Genomic DNA, 23598 nt, shown 5'->3' with positions numbered 1-23598 from the left:
TTTTAAATAGTAGGCTATATCATGTAATTTTGCAAACTCTTGTCAACCATTACTAAACATTCATAGAGCCAAACATTCATATTGTTCAGACTTCAGACCCATGGAATTTCGCTTAATTTTAAAACCTTATAAGGCCAATGGCTGCAGTTTCATTCTCATTCCTCTAATAACTGCAATACCACCGTGTCTGCCAGGTTTACAATGCACATTTTATATAATCTAGTTCATCAGTCATAAAATGTAGCCTATCACAGTAAATTATCTCCCTTGAGAGCAGAGAAGAGCCAAAATTACCAAAACTGGTTAACACACCCAACCACCATCATAAAGTTAACATTGAACATTTCCTACAGTACATCATGTGCATCATTTAAATCTATCTGTCATTACATTTTTGTGCCATGTACCGTACATGCTCAAGAATGTTGATCTGGAGATTTCACCGAAGCACATGATGTACCAATGTTTCAAAGTCAAACTTGGCTTGTTCCTAGATCAATGTTATCAGCTGGAGGTGCTCTGATGGGCTGGATCATTTTTCATGAAGGGGGGTAAATAGCTTATATCCGACAGTGGGGATGTTCTTGCATCGCCTCTTTAATTATTCAGTCTGAGAAAGCGATCCATTTGCCCAGTCAAATCCTGATACGATACGAAGAGCTGTGCGACCACACGTCGTACATTTATGGCACATTTCCTTTCCTGGAAATGCTGGATCTACTTCTCTCTTCTTTTGATTTAAAACACTGCGGTTTAGATTTTCTCTCAAAGCGATTGATCTATACAGCAATTTTGCTGCATTAAACATGCATGAATTTTAATGACTGATCTGAGCCAGGCGAGCGTGTAACAGTAAAGCCTGTTTAGCCATACAGAGCCAAGAGAACTGGATGCTTTTACAACCACCATGTTAAAATCCTTTTCGAGGAAACAGTTGTGCTCAGCTGAAAGCAATTTAACATACATCATAGGCCTGACTCATTTGCTTCTCATAAATGTGGAATGATCTTGAAATATGGCTTGAAAATAACAAAGTCTGGATTGTTAAAGGCACCAATGATAGCAGAAATACTTTGTAGGCATGGCGCCATCAACATATGTTTCTGTTAAACATTCTATGGCAGTAAATAACGTGAATAACAGCATAAGTTGTTCCCTGAAAGTTATTCATTTAAGATTTCTATTCTATTTTACATTCTTTTTTAGATAGTGGTCAGCAAAACCTGAACTCCATCTATTTTAAGAGCAAAATAACAGGGTATATTTCACCGTAAGCTCTGGGCCCGCGTCATCTCAAACCCCATTGCTGAATAATAGATGGCATGTCCTGTTCTCTTATTCCCAGAGGAGCTTCCTCTTCCCTCAGGCCCACTGCGATCACCTACTGGGAGGCTCCAGAACACGGTTCACTTATTGGCCAAATGGATTCCAGTCACTGCTGATATGAGTTTTTACTGCTCCAAAGACCCGGTCAAACCACACAAAATCTGCTGGGTTGGGAGAGAAAAAAAGGAATCAGGGGTTGTTTGCAGCTTGGGAAAGATTAGTCACAAAAAGAAAAAGACATTCTGTAAACGGGTGTTTCTTCTGAGTTTTCACCTTGAGGATTTAAAAAAAAAATAACTCTAGTTTATTTCTATGGTTACACTCTTAATTGGTCCATTTCATTTGTATTGTATGTAAACATGTAGGCTATTGTGTTTATTTAATCACATTCTATTATTACAGATAAGAAGAAGAAGAAGAAGAAGAAGGCCACGGCCATAGGTTTATATAACCTAAATACACAGTTAATTAATACTTTCACACATTTTCCCCTAATTTGACAAAATTACAGCTTGATTGGAAAGGATGCATAAAAATGCTTTGTTCACAAGTGATATTACCTCACATCTCATATTTCCTTTCAAAATCTTTACTGACAGACTTTTGTTTGGCTGTGGTAGAAATGATGCAACTGAGAGACTTACTCGTAATTTGTGTAAAATCATTAACACACACAATAAATATTGAAATTGTTTATGAAATCGTGTAATACATATTTTTATGATTATTTTTATTTTTTTAAGTGTGACAAAATAATAATGTAAAATAATAAAATGTACACATAAAAAGCAAAAATAATATGGTTTCCAAGACAAAATCTATTAGGGGAATTTTAGTTTTGGTAGAAATGACATCACAATTGATCATAGTAATAATTGTTGTAAAACTTTTGACAATGAAAAAAAATTGTCCATGACAAAATGCACATGAAAGTCATTTAAAAAGAAGCAAAATAATAATAATATTGTGACCATCTAAAAAGAAAAGAAACTGAATCAAGTTCTGAATCAGATCTGAAAGTGAATCGGAGTATTTTTACTGAATTTCCACCGTCTGAAAACCAGGAGGCAGTTTGATGCCTGTTTCCTCTCAGTGTTTTTTTCTTCTCCCTGTGGTTTCCTTCCTGTAATCTGATCTATGAACTTTTACTCTCAGCATTCCAGGAATAACCACCCCCCCCTTCCACCACCAAAACACACATCCTCCACCGCGAGGCCATGACGAAATTCTCCACATATTGACTAAATGACTCACATTCCAATCACTTTCACATTGGTGAACTACGATAATGTTGTTCTGAACCATGAGCGGCTCCATTAGTGAGTCCACGGTATAATACTGCACTCTAATCCTGCATTTTTATCCACTCGAGAGGCCCAGTCTCTAATGCAGTAACATGATAGTTGAGGACCGCAGAACGAAAGCTTGGTCGCATATTGAGCCAGTTTAGGTATGATCTGCAATCTTTAGTTGTAGTCTTAAGTCTTATCTCCAGCTGGCCAGAGGGAAAGGCTGTAACGGGATCCTGTCCTGCAGGAGAAGGAAGGGTGGGTAGGTGGGTGGTCGGAGAAAGGCTGGAGGCATTTATGGCTGAGGGGGCCGAGGGGTCTGGAGACTGAGATTCCACCAAGTGAACCCCCCTCGGTGGATAACGCATTACTGACATACCAGTGAAGAAGTCTGGTTTTCACAACCATTCTCATCCTGTCTCACACACACACACACACACACCCAATTCGTTGGGTTATTTTTTTTTTTTTGACCCAAACGCTGTTTATCAGCCACTGGATTAGTGGCTAGGTCAATCTCACTATAATTATTTTGGATGCTAAAGTCTGCATGAAACAGTTGAACAGTGAGACAGTTTTCTTCCCTATTGTGACGTATATCCCAGTGAAACGTGTTCTGAAGCAAGAAAATATGCACGATGGGACTTGATTTTGTTCATCAGTGTAATGTCACTCTCCTTTGTAATCGCTCTCGCATGCATGTTTGTAGAGCCAACTATAAGGATGCCAGTAGACATGGATATCATGGTTATTATTGTTGCGATCTGAGACAAGAGATTATGTATCAAGAGGGAGAGGAAGTTATTTAGATTAAAGTTTACAAGGGCACATGAATTTATTTTAAAAAGAATGATGTGCACAGATAAAATATTTATAATACATACTGCAACATTCAATAAAAACAAGAATTGTCCATTTTGATTTCATGGGGGGGGCTGCCCTGGTAAACCCTATTATGGAGTCCAAAATGTCCCCACAAAGATGGCAATAGTAATGTTACTGTAAGGGGATAGAATATACAGTTTGTACAGTATAAAACTCATTACATCTATGGGAAGAACTAATATTTGACCCATCAGTGGGTTGCAAAGCTAATTTTTTTGAGTGCACACACACACACACACACACACACACACACACATTCCCCCTTTTTCTCATAGGCCTACTAACTATTGTATGATATCAACTCTCACCCCCACCAGGGGTTTATGATTGCTTTTAACACATTCCTTGCATGTGCTAATGTAAGATCGGTTTCACATACTTAAACTTATAATCTCTGGTGGTAACAGAGATGAACCCGTTGGGCAAATGACTAATGCGGATGATAGAGTCTGTGGTTTTGAAAGCGTTGTGTTTCTCACATTAAGCAGTAAGGATTGCTGCCTCGTAGCCATATCGTATCACTTCTTGCGAGAAGAAGATGGAAAAGGAACTGCTGTTCTAGCTGAAGGGTCAGTGTTGGATTATAAAACAACTGTTTTTACATGCCAGGTATCCCATGTTTCTCTCTGTTCCGTCCCTCCCCCCTGCCGTGGTATTACCTCATTGTCAAGGACTGCATTCTACATGATCCTCCCAGGCTCTTAACCACACACACCTGTCACTCATCAGCCCTCATCACAAGCACTTGCTGTGTCACAATCCAGAGGCCGCGTTCAAAGGCCGCCTGCGTCACCGCTGCGCGACGAAGGCTGTTCCAATTCAAAGGCTCCTTCAAATGCGTCCTTCGTTTCCCGTGAAATGAAGGAGAAAACAGATGGATCCTTGCCTAGCCCAGAATGACGACAGGATTTTTTTCTTTTTTATTAGACAAATTGCCTCATTACACTTTTAAAAGCAAGTATTGTGTTTCAGCTTACTCAAATATCTAATGATACAAATGTAAAAAAAACAACAACTTTAAAGCAGTTTAAAAAGTTGACATATCTTACTAATGCCGAGTTCACGTTGCACGATTTTAGCCCCGATTTTCACTCGCCGACAGGTTTTGAGAGATCACCGACAAATGCCTGAAATCATATGCAAATGAGTTCACACGAGTGACAATCGTGCAGTGTGAATTATCAAAGGCGCGATCTGAGAGAATCGCCGATATATCCTTAATATCTGGACCTGTCGGCGACTCAAAATCCCGTTGTGTGAAAGTGTTCTGACTGAAAATTACATTGGCGATGACCGACAGCCAATGAGAGAGCGAGATCAGCACGATGTTGGGGGAGGAGTTATAGACCGTATTTGAATAGATATATTTACAATTATATCAAACAGAAACAAAGCACAAACATTTGCTTGACCAGCAGCAATAGCAGCACATTGCAAAAATTATTCATTTACCCCCAACTCTCTTTGCAGAACACACAATCCTTGCTCCCTGTCTCCCCAACCATTTCCTCCTGCATAATAGTTTTTTCTTTTTCTCCTTTTCACTGCAAATCAGCGCACAGACAATTTGGATCGCAAGCTTCTTGCGGGCTATATTTTTTAAAGGCATACTATGCAGTTTCGGTTTTTGTCAAACAGCGACCCCTAGAGTCGACCGCGTTTTCTTCGTCGAATCTGCCATGATTCACGTCTGAAATGCGTGCTTGTGTCTTCCATAGAGGCTGCTTCATATGTTGTTGATGTACAGTATGTGACGTCGTGCCGTAAAGCAAGTCATGATTCTCGCGAGATTTGGCGGGGCGCCACCTCTCAAACCTGCATTGATCCCCCCCTGCTTTGCTATCGGGATGATTCGCCCTACTAATAGTTCGTTTACCATCGAAATGACTTCGAAGCTGTTATATTAAGGTACAAATCTTGCATAGTGTGCCTTTAATAACAATTTCGGTCTCACGCACACGTGATCTTGCGTTACCTCCTTATCACTTCTCGCGTGTGTTTGGTTGTGAAACGTAGTTGGCGGCCTCTGAGCGACCAGAGAGAAGTTGTCGGCGATTCTTTCTTTTGTAAAGTCATGCGGTGTGAAACCCCGTCGCCGATCCATCGTGCAGTGTGTGGACACAGCAGCAACTGAATGTTAACCCAGTGTCACCTGACCACTTTGAAAATCATGCAGTGTGAACTCGGCATAAGATGCGATACAGTTTATACTCTTTATTATATACAGACATGGACCATGGTGAACAGACAGTTTGTGAACCCTGTTTTGTTTTCAGACAGTTTAATATAACTTTCCAAAAATCTAGTACAAACGTTACAGTCACTCATTAATGGCAGCTTTCACAGTTGCTAGGCGACAAGAACAATCATCCGTAGGCTAGACCATCACATTTAACAATGCTCAGTCCGACCTTTGCGGCCTTCGATGGATGCAGCCTGTGAATTGGGATGCAGCTACCATAGCACACGCACACACACACACACATACACACACACACACCATCGCAAGTGGTCTGGCCTCATCAGAGCATACAGACTCACTTACCTTCCTTACTCATCTGAGGATTCCTTTTGTTAAAGTCTTCCCAGTCATCGTCCTGTCATATCAGTTATATCCTCGTCTCGTCTGCTGCCTAGTATGTTGTCGTCATCTTCGTACAACCTACAAAAGAGAAGACTGTATCTCAATCCATCAAATTATTCTGAAATCATCTTCCAAAGTCTCTACTCACCTGCTGTTGTATCTGTTCCTACTGTTCCAGTGTGTTGTTGATGTGTCGTCATCATTGTGTCTGTACCATACCATCATCTACATGTATGTTGTAGGTCTAAAACATTAGGCAGTCATGAGCACTTGGATTGCAGGTCTATTCTGGTCACAGATGGTATGGAAAAACTATGCTAAATGCATGTAGTGCAATGCTAATTGACAATATAATTACAGTTAGGATAGTTCAGGATGTATGTTTTCCTTATCTTTTGTTGGTAATGTCAAAGGTTGTGCATTTAATCAATCGCTGCTGTATTTTATCTCAACTTGATCTGCTACTTGTTGGTTGCCTAACTACTAGCATAACATTCTTTCAAGCATAGTTTCATGAAGTGAATTATTGGCTGTTGAAACAATAAAAACCACAAAAAAAAAAAAAAAAAAAAAAAGATATTTAGACACCAATAATAATAATAATATATTAATAAAATAACATTCACTGTTAGTTGCATTAGATAAAAGCATAGTAAATGTAAAATAAATGTCTAAGATACAATGCAGTATACATTAAATACAATGAGGAAAAGCATGGTTTCATGTAGTGAATTATTAGCTGTTGAGCGCATCAAATCATCAAAATAAGAGAGACATCTAACAAGAATATGTATTATTATTTTGAATAAAAAGCATTTTGATGTTGTTTTGCCACAATGTCCATTAAAGCAATAGAATCTTGGTCCTGAAGCAAAACCAGTTGAGAACCACCGAGTTCTTTCTCGAATGACTATTTGTGAAATCATAAACATGAAGAGAGGCTGTTTAGCCTTATTGTAAGGAGGTTCTAATATAAGCCGAGGCTCAGCATCTGATTTGATTAGTAAAGAGATCCATTTACACAGGAAGTCATCCTACACCTCTCACTGTACCACTTCCTGTTAGGGGCTGTACCAGAGGAAGTTGCTCAAGTTTCACATCAGAAAAAGTTGCATACCAGATACTAATCTGAAGAAGATTTAAAGGCTACAAAGCTTTAGGTCGTCTCATATCATGACTGACAGCTCGCAAAATTGCATGCTCTGCCCTTTCGTATCTGTGTCACGCCCCATAACTCCACAGGAGGTTTGCGCCGGTGAGAGGAATACTGCCACCCTCTGGAGAACATTTCGTTTTTGCTAGGACAAGAGGTCTCCTTTGAACTTTACCCTGAGGTCATGCCTGACTCTAAGCGCTGGAGTCATGTGGGGATAATTACAAGAACAGACACCTCAGTAGTCGTGGAAACACAACGAGCTCCGCTGTGATTGGTGGACGGGATTCTTTCTATCGGTCATATTCTGAACTCTGACCTGCTGAGAATTTATAGTGAAGTAATGAGTGACACAATTCTAAAGTTGTCATAAATTGTATTTTTTTTTATTAATTCCGAATCAGAATTCTTATTGTAATGCTCCATAAGGTCATACAGATTAATTGTAGTCTTTTAAGTAAATTATGATTAAGTATTGGGTTTCAGCTTACTCAAATATCTAATGATACAAATGTAAAACAACAACAACAACAACAAAAAAAAACAACCTTTAAAGCAGTTTAAAAAGTTGACATATTATCTTACTAATACCGAGTTCACACTGCAAGATTTTAGCCCCGATTTTCACTCGCCGACAGCTTTTGAGAGTTCGCCGACAAATGCCCGAAATGATGCGAAATCATAATCATAATAATATTAATAATTTAATAATAATAATTATTATTTTTTAAAGCGGTTAAAATGTTGACATATCTCATGCGATACAGTTTACACTCTTTATATACAGAAATGGACCATGGTGAACATTCCCAGACAGCAACATAGTGTCGGCCCAGATCCGGCCCACATCTGGTACACTTGGATTCAACATTAAACATTTTTAAACATAATTCTGAAACACACTGAGAATTGTGACGCACCAAATGAAGGAACATTTCATGAATAATATTTTTTTGCCAGTGCATAGTCAAGAAGTTAGTCGCACTGTTATCATGAAATGTTATTTTGTGGAATTTTATACACATAAAAAACAATATGTTCATAAGGGCCTGTGACAATGGCTGGATCCAAAATAACATACTTCCTACTAGGGGGGAGGGGCTGGACGTGAAGCTCCACCCATTGGCTTTGCGGTCTCTAAAATGTTCTATTTATTTTAAAATGTAATTGTGTTGCATTCTTAACTTATGATCATATGAACTTTATGATCCTTAAAGCTGCAGTCCGTAACTTTTGGCGGTTAATAAACAGAATTGTATGCGTCTTGCAGAAGAACATTGTAGCCAGAGCTACTTCCCAGACAGCAACAAAGACATACACATGATGGATTCCACACAAATGTGGGCCGGATCTGGGCCGATGACAGTATGTTGCTGTCTGGGTTATCTCTGTGTACTGTATGTCTATGACGAGTCACGCAGTTACTGGGCTACTCCGCAGCGGTACAACCCTTACCAGTCTAAAATAGTCAGCATATAAACACTTATTATAGGTGTACCGTAGTGATACAATATGTAACAATATATGTGAAGTGTCAAAATTGAGCCTTTATGGGCACGCTGTGTTGGATGGAGGTCCCTGGATAAGGAGTTACCGGATCACAGCTCAAGTCTTCTATCTAGTGGTTATTATATCTCATTACAACACAGGAGAGCTGTGTAACACCGGTCATTATCACTTGAGCTGAATGGCGCTGTTGTGTCAAGAAACTGGGTCCTGTGAGTCACAATTGAGACTTGAGTTAGACTATTGTGAAAATAATGTATTAAAAACTTCAATGGAATAAATGAATCTTCTAAGGGAGTACTGTAATAGACATGTAGCAAAATAACAAGTGGATTTTGTTTTCTAATTTAAATTATGTAGCAACTCTTCATGAATTTATTTTCATGTCATGAATATAGCTTACTTAATTTGTGAACTGGAATACAGCAATTTTTTTTTTTTTAATTAAATTAAATACTAAAATGTTTTGTGCATTTCCAGTTTAACAATAAATAAAATAAAAATGCACAGATTTCCAATATGCTCTATATAACATATAGCACATGATACATAACTCCACTCTCTCTACCACATTAGCCACTGTCCGAGTGAAACAACATAAATATCCATTGTATACGATCCAATATAAAGCTGCGAATTAGAGGGAGGTCCATCATGAGCAGATGCTTCTCCGTTGTCACACAATTATCAGATGTTATTCTCTGCATTGATCTTCTGAGGTCATGAGAACCTCACACTGATGGGAGGATGGAGGCAGGATTCAGATTGTGAGTGCAGACCAGGTGCAGACTGCATCTCCTGCTAGGTGTCAAAATTGCCTAGAGGGAGAAGAGGAAATGAAAGGGAAAAAATATGTTAATGTTAAAAACAGTGAACGAGAGTAAACAATCGCTTATTATCCACCTCGTTTGTGAAGCTAGGGATTTGGCAATTTACGTTAAATAGAATAGAATAGAAACGTTGATTGGCAGCTAGTAAATGCTGATAAAGTATATTAAGCACTAAAACTATATAGTTCAGCATATTTAATACAAAAAAAAATAATATGATGAATTAAACGATCTTGTGTTATATTTTGTGTGACTTAGCTCTAAATTCGGATAATTATTTAAACGTTTAAGAGACTTTTATTTTGAAAATCCGATCTGCCTGTCCTGTATAACCCTGTTGGGGTACATTTCACTCTGGTAATTCTGGCTGATTCATTGTAGACGGGCTGAAACTTAGCTGGCACTCTGACACTATCTCATTCTCACTGCACAGGTAAAAGAATAATAATGTTACATATGTTCTATAATAAAATAGCTGTTTATGGAATATTGCAGTCTGCGGAGGCTGTGTAACGTTATGTGATTAATAAACGCTTAGTATGTTGTTGAGTGATGTAGTAGTTTTGCCTCTAGCATCATCATTAGCCTTTCTTACAGTTGTTTAGAGGTTAAATTAAATTATACATGAATAAAATCTAAATTATTTCTCTTATTTTACAGTATATCGCATGTCTACACATTGTCGTTTTCCCGTTGTTTGTGTTCTCGTAAGTGTCATGTGCCCGTGTAAATAGCACCATGCTAAATAGCTTAGCATGTTAGCAGTTGAGGTCTGGCAGTGAATTAAAATACTGTGAGTATATCACAAATAAAGGCTTTTTAATATTAATATTTGAGGTTGACACCTTGGAATATTTTATTAGATACAGTTAAAAAAACAGTTCGTTATGATAGGTAGGTGTTTTTGAATACCTAACATTACTACCTATGTGAATGAATAATCATGATTCAGCAACATTCATAACCGTGCCCAGTGCCTTTAATATGAAATAAAACTAAACAAAAAACTGACAAGCTTGTAAACTAAAGACATCGGCTTGTTTCTTTGTGTCTAGATCTAAGGAATGGACCGGCTTTTGAGGCTTGGAGGGGGGATGCCGGGACTCAGCCAGGTAATAATATTTATTCTGATATTAATCTGATAAACATGATGTTGTGAATGGCATCTGCTGTGAGTGACAGCAGCTTGCAGTCATTAGACAGCTAAATACTAAAGATTGCATCACTCAGCACATCAACACTGATGTTTACTACAACTTCCATCAAACACACTGCGAGATACTGGGAGATAGTCACTGACAATCTCCATAATGCACTTGCATGTTATTAGTGGATATTTAAAATTGATAAATGTCCATTAAAAGGTTCTCATTAAGGCGAATCATCGTAAACGGTCTTTAAAACTGGTTAAATTTAAATTGTTAGCTCAGGTCCATTAAATATTAACAGTGTTTGATTTTTAAAATGTATAAGTAAATGTTAAAATTAACATAAAGTACAATTAAAAAATGCTTTAGAAGTATTTTTCATTGTTATTTTATGTTATCTAATGTAGTTAACAATGTTAACAAATGGAACCTTATTGTAAAGTGACAGCATTATTTGTTTAAAGAAATTAATATTTTTATTCAGCAAGGATGCATTAAATTAAAAAAAGTGACAGTAAATATATTTATAATTTTACATATTTCTATTTCAAATAAATGCTATTCTTTTGAACTTTCTATTCATTAAACTTTTTATGTAAAATATGAACCAGCACGACCGTTTTCAACATTGATAGAAATGTTTTTGTTCAGTAATTTATAACATATGATTTAACAAGTGATTTCTGAAGGATCATGTGACACCGAAGACTGGAGTAATGATGCTGAAAATTCAGCTTTGCATCACAGGAATAAATGAAATTTTAAAAAGATAAAAAGTTATTTTGAATTTACAATATTTCACAATATTATTTTTACTGTATTGTTTACTATATTGCAAATAAATGACCTTGACCACATAATAATGATATTTATTTGTATATAATGACAAATAAATGACCACACCTTGGTGTGACTTCTTTCAAAAAAATGTTACCAACCCCAAACTTTTGAAGGATAGTGTATAATTAAACACTATTTCATACTGAAAAACAACAATCTGAAAACCAGCCCCGGCGACCATATTAAATATGCCTAAAATCCTTTATAATCAGAGTGAGAGATCAACTATGGCCTTCACACCAGCTTAGACTGTATTTTTTTTTTTTCAGCAAGGTTAAAAGCATTTGATTCGTACATAATGACATCTGTATTACTGCAAACGCTTCCTGTTAGTGAAAATCCCTGTGCTTGAGATTTTCTGGGAACTTCATGTGAGCAGAGATGGTCAGGTGGTAAGCAGGTGCACAAAATATGATGCTTTTTTGGGTGGTGTTATTGAGGGTGGGGGGGTGTCGGTATTCTGAGAGTGTCCTCATGTGGTTTTTCTCAAGGCATGATGCATGATGGGTAGAGAGACGTCTCTCAGCTCTCTCTGCCAATTAACACTTCCAGTATCAGGCTGCCTCCCTCTGATTCACACCCCACTCCAGCAGGCAGAACGGAAGAGAGAGAAAGAGGGGGAAAAACGGGGGGGTAACCACCCATCATTCCTTTCTTTTCTTCCGTGCTGGTTTCATACTCTTATTTCCGCAGCTGTACATGCTTAATGTTTAAAACTTGATAATATTTCATAAAGGATTGATTGGATTTTGGACAGTGTTGATTGGATTTCTGCAGTTCCAAATGTAATTTTCTCAGTCCTCGTGAGCTTTGATTGGCTCCTTGATGTTCACACGTATCCATATGGCCTAATGTGTGCGTATTTGATGATTATTGAGGTGCATAAATGTGTACATGACAATTACACAAGGGTCGCTTAACCTCGAAAAGATGTTTCCCAAGGTGACGGATGGATTTTGCAGGATCTCTTCACTCCTCTGTTTGTCGAGTGTCACGCTGGCATCAATCCTGTGCTTTAGGGGGCAGTTGTCAATCAGACCGCACTGACAGTCCGCACTTCTCAATCTAGGAACAATTCCTGCACCTGCATTTGTGTTCAGATTTGAATACATTTTATTTTTTATTTTTTGACAAAAATTACTGGTACAACATTGATAATATATAACTTACTCCATAGGATGACTTGAAATATTTAAATGAATACATTATTATGAATATACTAATCAAACACTTTTCTTTCTCTCCACTCAATAAGTTAAATAATATTGTTCTTATCGAAGAACACGTAGTTCTTGAAATTTCTGGAATCGCGTAATGAATAATGGTTAATTTAATATATAAATACTCCCAGTTCTGTTAATAGAAATGGTTTGGAAACAAGCAGCTTTTTTATATCATAAACACTTTAAATCCCCAATAAAAATAACATCAGTCAATATTTTTATTATCAATTTTATTACACATTACATTTGTTTGCAGATTTATTACATTTATTACTATCACAATTCTTAGTCTTTAAAGGAACACTCCACCGTTTTTTGAAATAGGGCTTATTCACCTTCTTTCCTACATTTAGATAGGTGGGCAAATGCATTTTTGTCTCAGTGCATGCATTGTTTTAGTTTGACAGGGTCGGCGCGAGCTTAGCTTAACATAATGAATGGAATCCTTTGTTGCCAGCTAGCATGTCCTGAGTAAAAGTGATATAAAAAATAGAAAAAACTCACCTAATTACTTCTTGTGGCCTGCGTATTCACAACGAGTACAAATAGCGATGCAGATTAACACTAGGCGATGTCCTAGGCAGATATTGACTTATATATTAAGGACTATATTAGGGGGAAGCACAGGCGAAGCACTGCTACTTGGGCGTGATATCTCTGCGCCCAAGTAGCAGTGCTTCGCCTGTGCTTCCCCCTAATATATTCCCAAGTCAATATCTGCATAGGAAATCGCCTAGTGTTAATCTGCATCACTATTTGTACCTGTTGTGAATACGCAGGCCACAAGAAGTAATTAGGTGGGTTTTTTTTATTTTTTATATTACTTTTACTCAGGACATGCTAGCTGGCAACAAAGGATTCCATTCATTATGCTAAGCTAAGCTAGCACCGACCCTGTCAAACTAAAACAATGCATGCACTGAGACAAAAATGCATTTGCCCACCTATCTAAATGTAGGAAAGAAGGTGAATAAGCCCTATTTCAAAAAACGGTGGAGTGTTCCTTTAAGATCCGGTAGTCACATTCTTCTTCTCACGGTATTGGTAGATGTTTCAAAGAACTTTGTTAATAAGTTGCCTAATTAATGACTCTGTTGACACCTGGAATTAACATCCACCTCTGTTGTGTCAAAGTTTGGGTCTCTGATTTTGTGATTACCTGCATTACTTTGTTTCACTACATGTTGATGTCAGACATACCAAAAATAGATCTTTTGAGTCTGTACCTAGCTTGAAAAGGTAATTAATTATATCCCTTTTTGCACATGTTTTTCTCTGTCCAAGGCAGATTTTAATACTAGATGTAAACGGATCCAGTGAAAGTCGGATGATCCATTTACTAGCATTAAAGGGCTGGTATTTATGGCACGCATATTTGATTTTTAACCATTCCTAGGAAACAACCCTCTACTTAAGCTTGATTCGCTTGATACTAGCTTGATTGGCTAGTACATTTTTAGTTATTCAGTCAAGAGCATTGAGTGATTTCTTTTTTTTTTTTGTCTTTTGTTGTTTGATTAACATTAAAAACACAGACAGCAGCCTAATATTCCATATTAGGAATATTAGGCTGTTGTCACTTTAAGACAATTCACGAATCCAGTATACTGATACTGTACACATGCGTTGTCTCTCCGACTGCATTTAACCGACAATGTTTACTTGGATACTCGGCAAGACAGGCATGTTCACATAATTGTGTGTGAAATTCAAGCGAAAGAAGATGTGAAAGAGAAATAAATACAGTATTCACGTGCTGTCAGACGCGGCTTTCTGAATGTGCGCACACAATACTTCTCACACAGCGCGAGTACTGAATTGAGCTCTCTTTCGCGTCGTCTTGTGCTCAAATGTGTACATTGGCAAGGCTTAAAAACACATGCAAATGATAAACGATGCAGCACTGGCCCGATCGGGACAGTGACTTGACAGTTCCGACAACTTTTGGCCATCGTTTGGATGTCCACATGTTCTTATTCAAGAAATGACAGTGGCTATTGCATTTCTTTTGTAAAGAAGTGGCCAAATATTAAAGATTTACATAATGTATAATACATAATGTATATGAGTTTTTGTTTAGAATATTATGTATTACATTATGTATCTTAACAGTGTTGTTCAATAAGACCATACAATTACTTGCTTTTGATACTTTATGTAAACCAATTATAATTACTTCGTTGTTATTATATATGTATTTAAGGTCATTTTAAAGGGTATTTGCTTAAAATATTATCCGATTGCTTAATTAATCTTCAAAATAATTGCCAATTACTCGATTACCAAAATAATCGTTAGTGACAGACAGCCCTAGATTTGTTAAGGAAGTAAAACGCACCTGCATTGTTTTACAGTTTGTGACTTTCATTCAAATAAAAGACATTCATTGAAGATTTCTTAAAAATATTGTCTTGTTTTCGTAACACCCAAAATCATGAGCCAAGTTTATCATAACACCCATAGTAATTATGTAATTTTTTATATCATGAATTGCAGTATTTGTATTTGTACTAGTGAAAATAGAATTGTTGATATAAAAAACTAGTTTCCTGGGAATGGTTTGGAGTCATATCGGCTTACCATAGAGTGAATGAGCAGTCCTTTGCTAAATAGATTTGATTCCCCTGGACTGAAGTGTTACTGTGTGTGTTTTCTGCAGGGTCCTCCCACAGATGCCCCTGCTGTGGACACAGCTGAACAGGTGTACATCTCCTCCCTCGCCCTGCTGAAGGTCAGAACTCAGGATACACACAGTTCCTCTCTCACACACACACACGTTCTCTTTTATACCTGTTCTTGTGTAGCAGTTCATTTCTTCAAGTTTTGGTTCTGTTATCAGGGTTTCAGTTTGGTTCTGGAAATACATTGTATGTTGCTATTAGGGGTGTATGATTAGACTAATTTGAGGCCACTAACATAATTTTAATCACATTTTTATTTTATTTTCAACCCTTATTCTAACTTTGTGTCTGAAATGATCCGTTTTTAAGGGGCAACTCCTTTAAAGCCTGTTAGTAAACAGCCACTGTTATGATTTGCTGATAAAAAAAACTATTTGTTGAGGAGGAAGTCATATGCAAATGTATTTGCTAGGGATGCACAGCAAATTTGATTTTGATTATTATCTCTATTGCGATCACACTCACGTGACATTGCGGTTCATCATCAAGAAAGTTATTATTTGCATACATTTTAAAGCCATATCTATGGAAGCTTGTTTCCGCCACTGAATAATAAATAAATAATAATAATTGCAACTTTTTGTCTCACAATTCTGACTTTTTTTCTCACAATTATGATATATCGTCAGAATTGTGACTTTTCTTTCTCAGAATTGCGAGATATGAAGTCAGAATTGTGAGAAATAAAGTCGCAATTCTGAGAAATAGTCGCAATTCTGAGAAATAAAGTCGCAATTGCAAGAAAAAGTCAGAATTCTGACTTTATAAGACGCAATTGCGACTTTATTTCACGCAATTCTGAGAAATAGTGTAATCTCGCAATTGTGAGATAAAAAGTGGGAATTATCTTTTAAAATGTTTTATTCTGTGGCGGAAACAAGCTTCCATACATATCAGTTTAAACTTCTATGGTTTTCTGAGCGCACGGAAAGCTGGCTGTCAGATGGCGCTTCACGCGAGTTCTCTTTCACATCTTATTGGTTAAGCTGTAAAATTCACACAAGGTTGTGTCAGAAACACTCAAGTTCACATAAACACATTTTGAATAATTGGTCCCCTTTAATAGCGGAGTGCATATTTAGAGCTGCTTCAGCAGAGCTCAATGCTAAGGATTTTTTTCTACTGGCCTGGTTGGGTCAGTGGTACAAATGTTTAGATATCAGTGAAATAACACTATTCTCTATTACAATTATGATACTACTACAGCAAAAACTACTAGCCTAATTAATGTAAATTTAAAACATTATTAAAGACAAGTAAACAGTCAGTAATAAAATAACAAATAATCCAATTACAAATAGCACAAATAAATACAGATAAAAATGAAATAAATGGTGCTTTTTAGGTTTTCAGGTAGGTCTACCTGTAGTGTTCAAGTACAGAATTTGAATAAATAGGCATAAATATTTGAGTTGTTTAACATTCTATTAATTTGATACATATAATTTGATACATATCCATTTTGCTCTCTGTTTGCTCGGTTATCTCTGTTTCTTTGTCACAAGCACTGTACTGTACACGTTGCGTGTTGTCGGTTGTTGGTATCTAAGCGTTTTAATAAGTACACGAGCGCAGTATCGGGTCGATACCGATAGTGGTATCGTATCGGTGCATCCCTAGTAATTGCCCATGTGTCATCACAGATCCCGCGATATCAAAATGAGCTGTTTTTGGAGCTTGATTAAATAAATACTTTGTTTATAATGAGGATGATGTTTTAATGGTAAAAAGAACCATTTCATTCCATCTGTTTGTTTGTGTGTGTAGATGCTGAAACATGGCCGTGCCGGTGTGCCGATGGAAGTCATGGGTCTGATGCTGGGAGAGTTTGTGGATGATTACACTGTACGCGTGATTGACGTGTTTGCCATGCCGCAGTCAGGAACGGTGAGGGAACATTTTTTTAACCCTAACCCATATTGGTATTCTCTATCAGGGTCACTGTGGGTCCTTAAAAAGTCTTAAATTCAGTTGTATCAAATTAAATTCAATGTATTAAAGGGTATAAGAAAGTCTTAATTATAATTTCAAGAGGTCTTAAATTTGGGGACAGAACAACTGGAATCGCAATATGATTGTATGATGAATACAATAATATGTAATATGATGTAATTATTAAACTTCAAAAGGCTATGATTTAATTGAGCACTGCATGTTTCAAAGTAAAAACGCAACACTGCATGTTCTACAGGCTCACAGTTTCAGAGCAGTTCGCAATCAATGAGTACCACACATTTATTTCAAGAGATTGCTTATGATCTACTGAATAATGACAATGTTTACCTTATGGTCATTATCTCATACCTGCAAACTCATTGCATGTCTAAAAAGCATAGCTGCATTGTATATACAGGGTTTACCAGAGTGATAATTTCTGCTGTTCCATAAGTGCCACCTACTGACAGAGAGTGAAATTGCATTTTCATTCAGCGAATGGATCGAAAAGAAGCTAATGCGCATTATAAAAATCTAAACAAATAGGATATCTATCTATCTATCTATCTATCTATCTATCTATCTATCTATCTATCTATCTATCTATCTATCGTCATTTTTACAGTCATTTTATGGTTTGGATGTTGCCATAGATTTAGCTTAATCTTGGCAATTTGGCAATAATTTTATTTGTGCAGGGCTTATATTTGATTGTAAAAACCCTGCAGGTACTCTGATTACTGTTGTATTTCTAAAGATGTCACTTCACCTTTGAGTCGATGTATTTGACAGCAAGCTTTACTGTGTTTTACGCTCCTGAGCGATTTTGGCTGTTTGTTCTGTTGACAGGGTGTGAGCGTTGAGGCCGTGGACCCTGTTTTTCAAGCCAAGATGTTGGATATGTTAAAGCAGACGGGAAGGTGAGAGAATCTGAGTGAAAATGAAAAGCTGTTCTGATATAAAACTGTATGTGAGATAATGAGGGTTTGGGATCTCTGTGTAGGCCTGAGATGGTGGTGGGCTGGTACCACAGTCACCCTGGTTTTGGCTGCTGGTTGTCAGGTGTGGACATCAACACACAGCAGAGTTTTGAGGCGCTGTCGGAACGCGCTGTTGCCGTGGTGGTCGATCCCATCCAGAGCGTCAAGGGAAAGGTAACGGCCCATAAACATACACAACGCAACGCTCGTTTTAATGGAATTGGTCATTATCTAGAAGTGTTTTCATTTTTGGGTCTTCTATTCCTTTAAACACACACTAACAGATGTTACCGCTTCACACACACATCCTGCAGAGATTCTTCTTTCTTTTCTGCTGTATATGTGAACGGGCGCTCACACTTCCTGTCAGAGTGTGAGAGTGTCTGGATGTCTGTGATTTTTCTTGTCTGCTTGCCGCTGTGAGCTCTATTAGCACCCTCTGAACCACGTGAGATAGTGTGAGGACTCCATCTCATCTCAGTCCTGTGTTGGGGGATGGGGACAGGAAGAGGAGATGCTTTTATAGGAAGAGGAAGGCGGCATTAATAAAGGATGAAAAAGAGAAAGCAAATGACATGTAGTAATATATAGATTCAGTTTGATTGATTATGGATGTAAATATTTTTAAGGCTAACCAATAATAACATGCATATAAAAATGTATTAACTGTGCCATTCAAAAGTTTAGAGTAAGATTTTTTTTATTTTTAAAGAGGTTAGTGTTTTTATTCAGCAAGGATGCAATGCATTGCATTGATCAAAAGTGACAGCAAAGCCATTATAATGTAACAAAAGAAATTTCAAGTAAATTCTGTTCATCAAAGAATCATGACCAAAAATGTATCGTGGTTTCCACAAAAAAATATTACGCAGCACCACTTTTGATAATAATAATAAATGTTTCTTGAGCAGCAAATCCGCATATTAGAATGATTTCTGAAGGGTCATGTGACACTGAAGACTGAAGTAATGATGTTGAAAATTCAGCTTTGGCATCACAGGAATAAATTATATTTTAAAGTATATTAAAAAAAGATTTTAAATTGTAATTATAATTAAGTATTTTTCTGTTTTTACTTTGTTTTTTATCAAATAAATGCAGTCTTGGTGCACATAAAAGATTTCATTCATAAACATTAAAAAATCTTAATGACTCTAAACTTTTGAACAGTAGTGTACATTCTTTATGATGCTTACATTATTGTAATAATCTATTACAATAATTTACTATTTATGTGCACCGAGAGTAAATTTGACTAATAATAAAATTGATTTTTACTGAATATATTTGAGTGGTGGAGGGGGACAGGAATTAAACATTTAGCTGAACTTTAACTTTAACTTTAGTATTTGAGCTGAAAGGTTTTATTGCATTGCACTTGTTTGTTTTGGGTTTTAAAATATTCATGTAGCACACCTCCAGAGTATCATCACGTCTCTGTGAACGCAGTACAAGCGCTTTAAAAAGGGTTTGTGACTTCTTCATGGTGTCAGCACTACACGGTCCGTCCGTCTTTCTCCTGTGCATCACACACAGAACCTGGCAGAGGGAACGTCCCCCTCAGCACAGATGTGGGGCACTGCAGGATTTTACACCAGTTCATTCAGTCAGGATCTAACGAGTCCCCAGGGTTCAGGAGGCGTTACTTTGTGCTCTTCCAGACAATCTGCTCCCTCTCTTACTTAACACTCTTTTGTGCAAGACAAAAACTCCCATCGCTGTGATTTGGCCTAAGGCTTTACTTGTGTTTTATTTCACTTCTTTCTGCCTTTTATACTCTCCATAACATACTATTAGTAGCATCAGTAGGTGTTTTGTGTACCTGAGACCCAATTAAAAAGCCTAATTAAAAATTGTGACACTGCATGTGAAACAAGGTATGATGCATAATGAAGTCTTTTTTTTTCTAAAAGCTTTAATAGAACTTGATTATGGCTAAAAATCTGCCCACATCGCCATATTCACTTTAATTTTGGAAATGGGCCATGATAATATAATTAATACAATGTAATTCATCATAAAATTTCATTATACAGTTCTATATTTGGTTAAAAATATGAAAAACTGTTTAACCAGCATAACCAGCTTTCCATGTCTTTATTTACTAAACATTTTCAAGCATTTTTTCTTCAGATTAAAAAAAAAATATATATATTAATAAAATCAATATATATATGAAGAGTCACACTGGAAATATATGTATTTATACATCATAAAAATAAAGTTATATTTCTGAAGATAGATGTAAAATGGGATCCTGAATATAAAGACATCACTTATCTAAACCAAAGGGAGTATTTTTTTTCCCTCTACTTTCAATTTTATTTATCACTGTTTTCTTTTTTCTCTCATCTTTTGTTAATTTTATTTCACTCGTCCACTTTTTCCTTTGTAAACTCTTTTATCAATATATTACTCATAAACTATTGTCTATAAATGTCCTTTGTAGCTAGTCTAATAATATAATATTATATAATAAAATCCTCCAATTTTTACAGTATATAGCTGTCACCAGCTCTTAAACCACCAATGTAACTTCTAATCCTAAATATTTAGACCCACAATGGAGGAAAAAACTGTCACAGAATGTCACGGTTTTGCAAGAGGTGTTCAGCTCAATGCTGGATAAGAGGTTTATAAAGTCGCCACCATAAATTGTCTGTCACCTCTCTTCCATTATGTGTGTACATGGCTGTGATGTTTCTGTGTGTGACGGTTGCTCTGCTCAATAGTGTTCATGTGGGCAGGCTTGACCTGTGTGTGAGCTCATGTGCGTTATCATCGCATATGTGATGTGACAGCAGCACAAAGCCTGCGCTCTTACTGTAAATGTCTTTTTTTTTCTGTCCTCTGGATTAGATCAGATTTTATTTACTGGTGTCCTCTCACTCTCTAAAACCAGAGTGAGGTTATTTTGTAGCTCCCATAATGCATTCAAACGAAAAATTCCTTTTTATATATAAACTATTGATTTGCGCAAGAATGTGAATAACACTATTAATTTTCCTCCTCCAGGTTGTGATTGATGCTTTCAGGCTAATAAATGCCAATATGATGGTACTGGGTCATGAGCCACGTCAAACCACTTCTAACCTGGGACACCTCAACAAGCCCTCTATTCAGGTTACATTTTTATATAGAATTTAAAAAATGTGTACATTTTTGTATAATGTATATTATTTTATTATATTTATGAAATAAAAATAATGTATATATTACTTTTAATGTAGAATTTTACTAAAAGTCATATCTCTTGTGCAGGCTTTGATTCATGGACTCAACAGACATTATTACTCCATTACTATCAACTACAGGAAAAATGAATTGGAACAGAAGGTTTGAACTTATTGATGTTTTAACATGCTTTTTGTTCTTCGTTTGTTAAGACCAGACAGTCATACTGTGTTTATGTGTTCAGATGTTACTGAACCTCCATAAGAAAAGCTGGATGGAGGGTCTGACCCTGCAGGATTACAGTGAACACTGCAAACTGAACGAGACCATTGTCAAGGAGATGCTCGAACTGGCCAAGAACTACAATAAGGTGAGAAGATGCGCAGGGACGTGGGTGTCTGGCTCTCGAGTCTGAAAAGTTAAATGGAAATGGAGCCTTTCATTCATGAAGTATGTTTGATTTCATTTTTTTTCTTCCCGTCCCTTCAGGCTGTGGAGGAAGAAGACAAGATGACTCCTGAGCAGCTTGCCATTAAGAACGTTGGAAAACAGGTCATTAGTTTCTTCTTGTCTCTTTCTTTATATTGTAGGTGGTTTGTCATTATAGTTACTAGGGCTGGGTTAAAAATATATATTTCTCGATTTGATTTGAATCAATTCTCATTGTGAAAGACCTTTATTGATTCTTAGCGTCCGTTTGCACCTGGTCACTTTATGCGTTTTCTCTGATTGGATGGCTATCCAATCGTGAAAAGACCAGGTGGCAATGGCCTTCGTAACGCTTTTGAGACGGATTTAAATCCGATCACTCGAACCGCTTCAGGAAGTGGTCTGAGACGCTTTCCAGACAAAACTAGACAAGTGTAAATGCATCTGGTTGTTGAAACCACATTTTACTCCTCCCAAAATAAACGTGTTAGAGAGTGTTATAGGCTGTATGACGTGATATGACATCACTACAGCAACACGTATCGTCGCAGATGAGTAGCTGTGCATCTGTTCAGCAAGCCATGTTGAGCTCATATCGGTTGCTTTCTTCGACGTGAACTCTGTTAAATTTGCAAATAGTGCGGGAATTGAAGATCGGATTTATATCCGTTTTGCCGAGACACTTGTATGTGTAAATCGTAAAACCGTTTTAACAAATCAGATGGCTATCCAGTCAGTAAAGACACATGAAGTGACCCAGTGTAAACGGGCCCTTAAATTCCAAGAATCGATCTTTCAGTCTATGTATGCTGTTTTCAGAAAGAATAATAATGTTGTATTATATATATAACGTTATTATTATAAGAAACTTCCTTATGTGCAATTTAAATGTAAGTTGCCTACAAATCAGTTAGTTTTAATCTTCAGTATTATAGTGGACCAACTGGGATTCCTTGTACAGATTCCATTCACAAACAACCAGAGTCGAAATCGAATTGGGGTGCTTGAATCGAATTGTGAAATATGTGTCAATGCCTAGTCCTAGTAATTACTGTAAACCATAGGTGACCTGGCAAATACTAGTGTGTGTATAGAGGTTTACGGGACTTAATGGACCACATGTCTGCTGTTCTCTTTCTCTCTGTAGGATCCCAAACGGCATTTGGAAGAGCATGTGGATGTTCTTATGACATCCAATATTGTGCAGTGCCTCGCAGCAATGTTGGACACAGTGGTGTTCCAGTGATTTCCCTCTCCGTTTCTGTCTGTGCATAAATGTTCATATTCTACAACTGTTTTGTCTTTTTAAGAAATAAACACAAAATTCCAGTAACGCCACTGTCTTTCCTTCATGGACATCAAGGAAAGGTTGCACATGTAGAAAACAATTGTTCAAACTCTAGAAATGACCAAAAAATTCTTTAAGATTCATTATGTAGATCTTGAATTATTACTGCAAAGGGATGTAGTTTCAGTGTAAATCAGTTGTCCTTGCATTTCCCCTTGAAGTTCCTGAGGAATGAAATCTCTGAGGGATATTTTCAGAGAACAACAATGAAACGCCTTATTTAAGATGACAGCACTTCAGGACGACGCATCAGTGTGAAATATTTAT

At 36.9% G+C, this 23598-nt stretch overlaps 1 protein-coding gene across 1 annotated transcript; it reads left to right on the top strand.

Moving 5' to 3' along the window:
• The first annotated feature begins 9898 nt into the window (after positions 1 to 9898).
• Positions 9899 to 23316, top strand: psmd14 (proteasome 26S subunit, non-ATPase 14). The gene is made up of 11 exons (XM_084100608.1): positions 9899 to 10006; positions 10629 to 10685; positions 15444 to 15515; positions 17233 to 17352; positions 18250 to 18320; positions 18404 to 18554; positions 21396 to 21503; positions 21642 to 21716; positions 21799 to 21924; positions 22044 to 22106; positions 23131 to 23316. The coding sequence occupies exons 2-11, from the start codon at positions 10638 to 10640 to the stop codon at positions 23227 to 23229; spliced, it is 933 nt and encodes a 310-aa protein (XP_083956734.1). The 5' UTR covers positions 9899 to 10006; positions 10629 to 10637; the 3' UTR covers positions 23230 to 23316.
• Positions 23317 to 23598: the final 282 nt, after the last annotated feature.

The sequence above is a fragment of the Abramis brama genome (genome assembly GCF_963993115.1).
Source record: "Abramis brama genome assembly, chromosome: 23".
Lineage (NCBI taxonomy): Eukaryota > Metazoa > Chordata > Actinopteri > Cypriniformes > Leuciscidae > Abramis > Abramis brama.
This window is presented reverse-complemented; position numbering and strand designations above follow the sequence as displayed.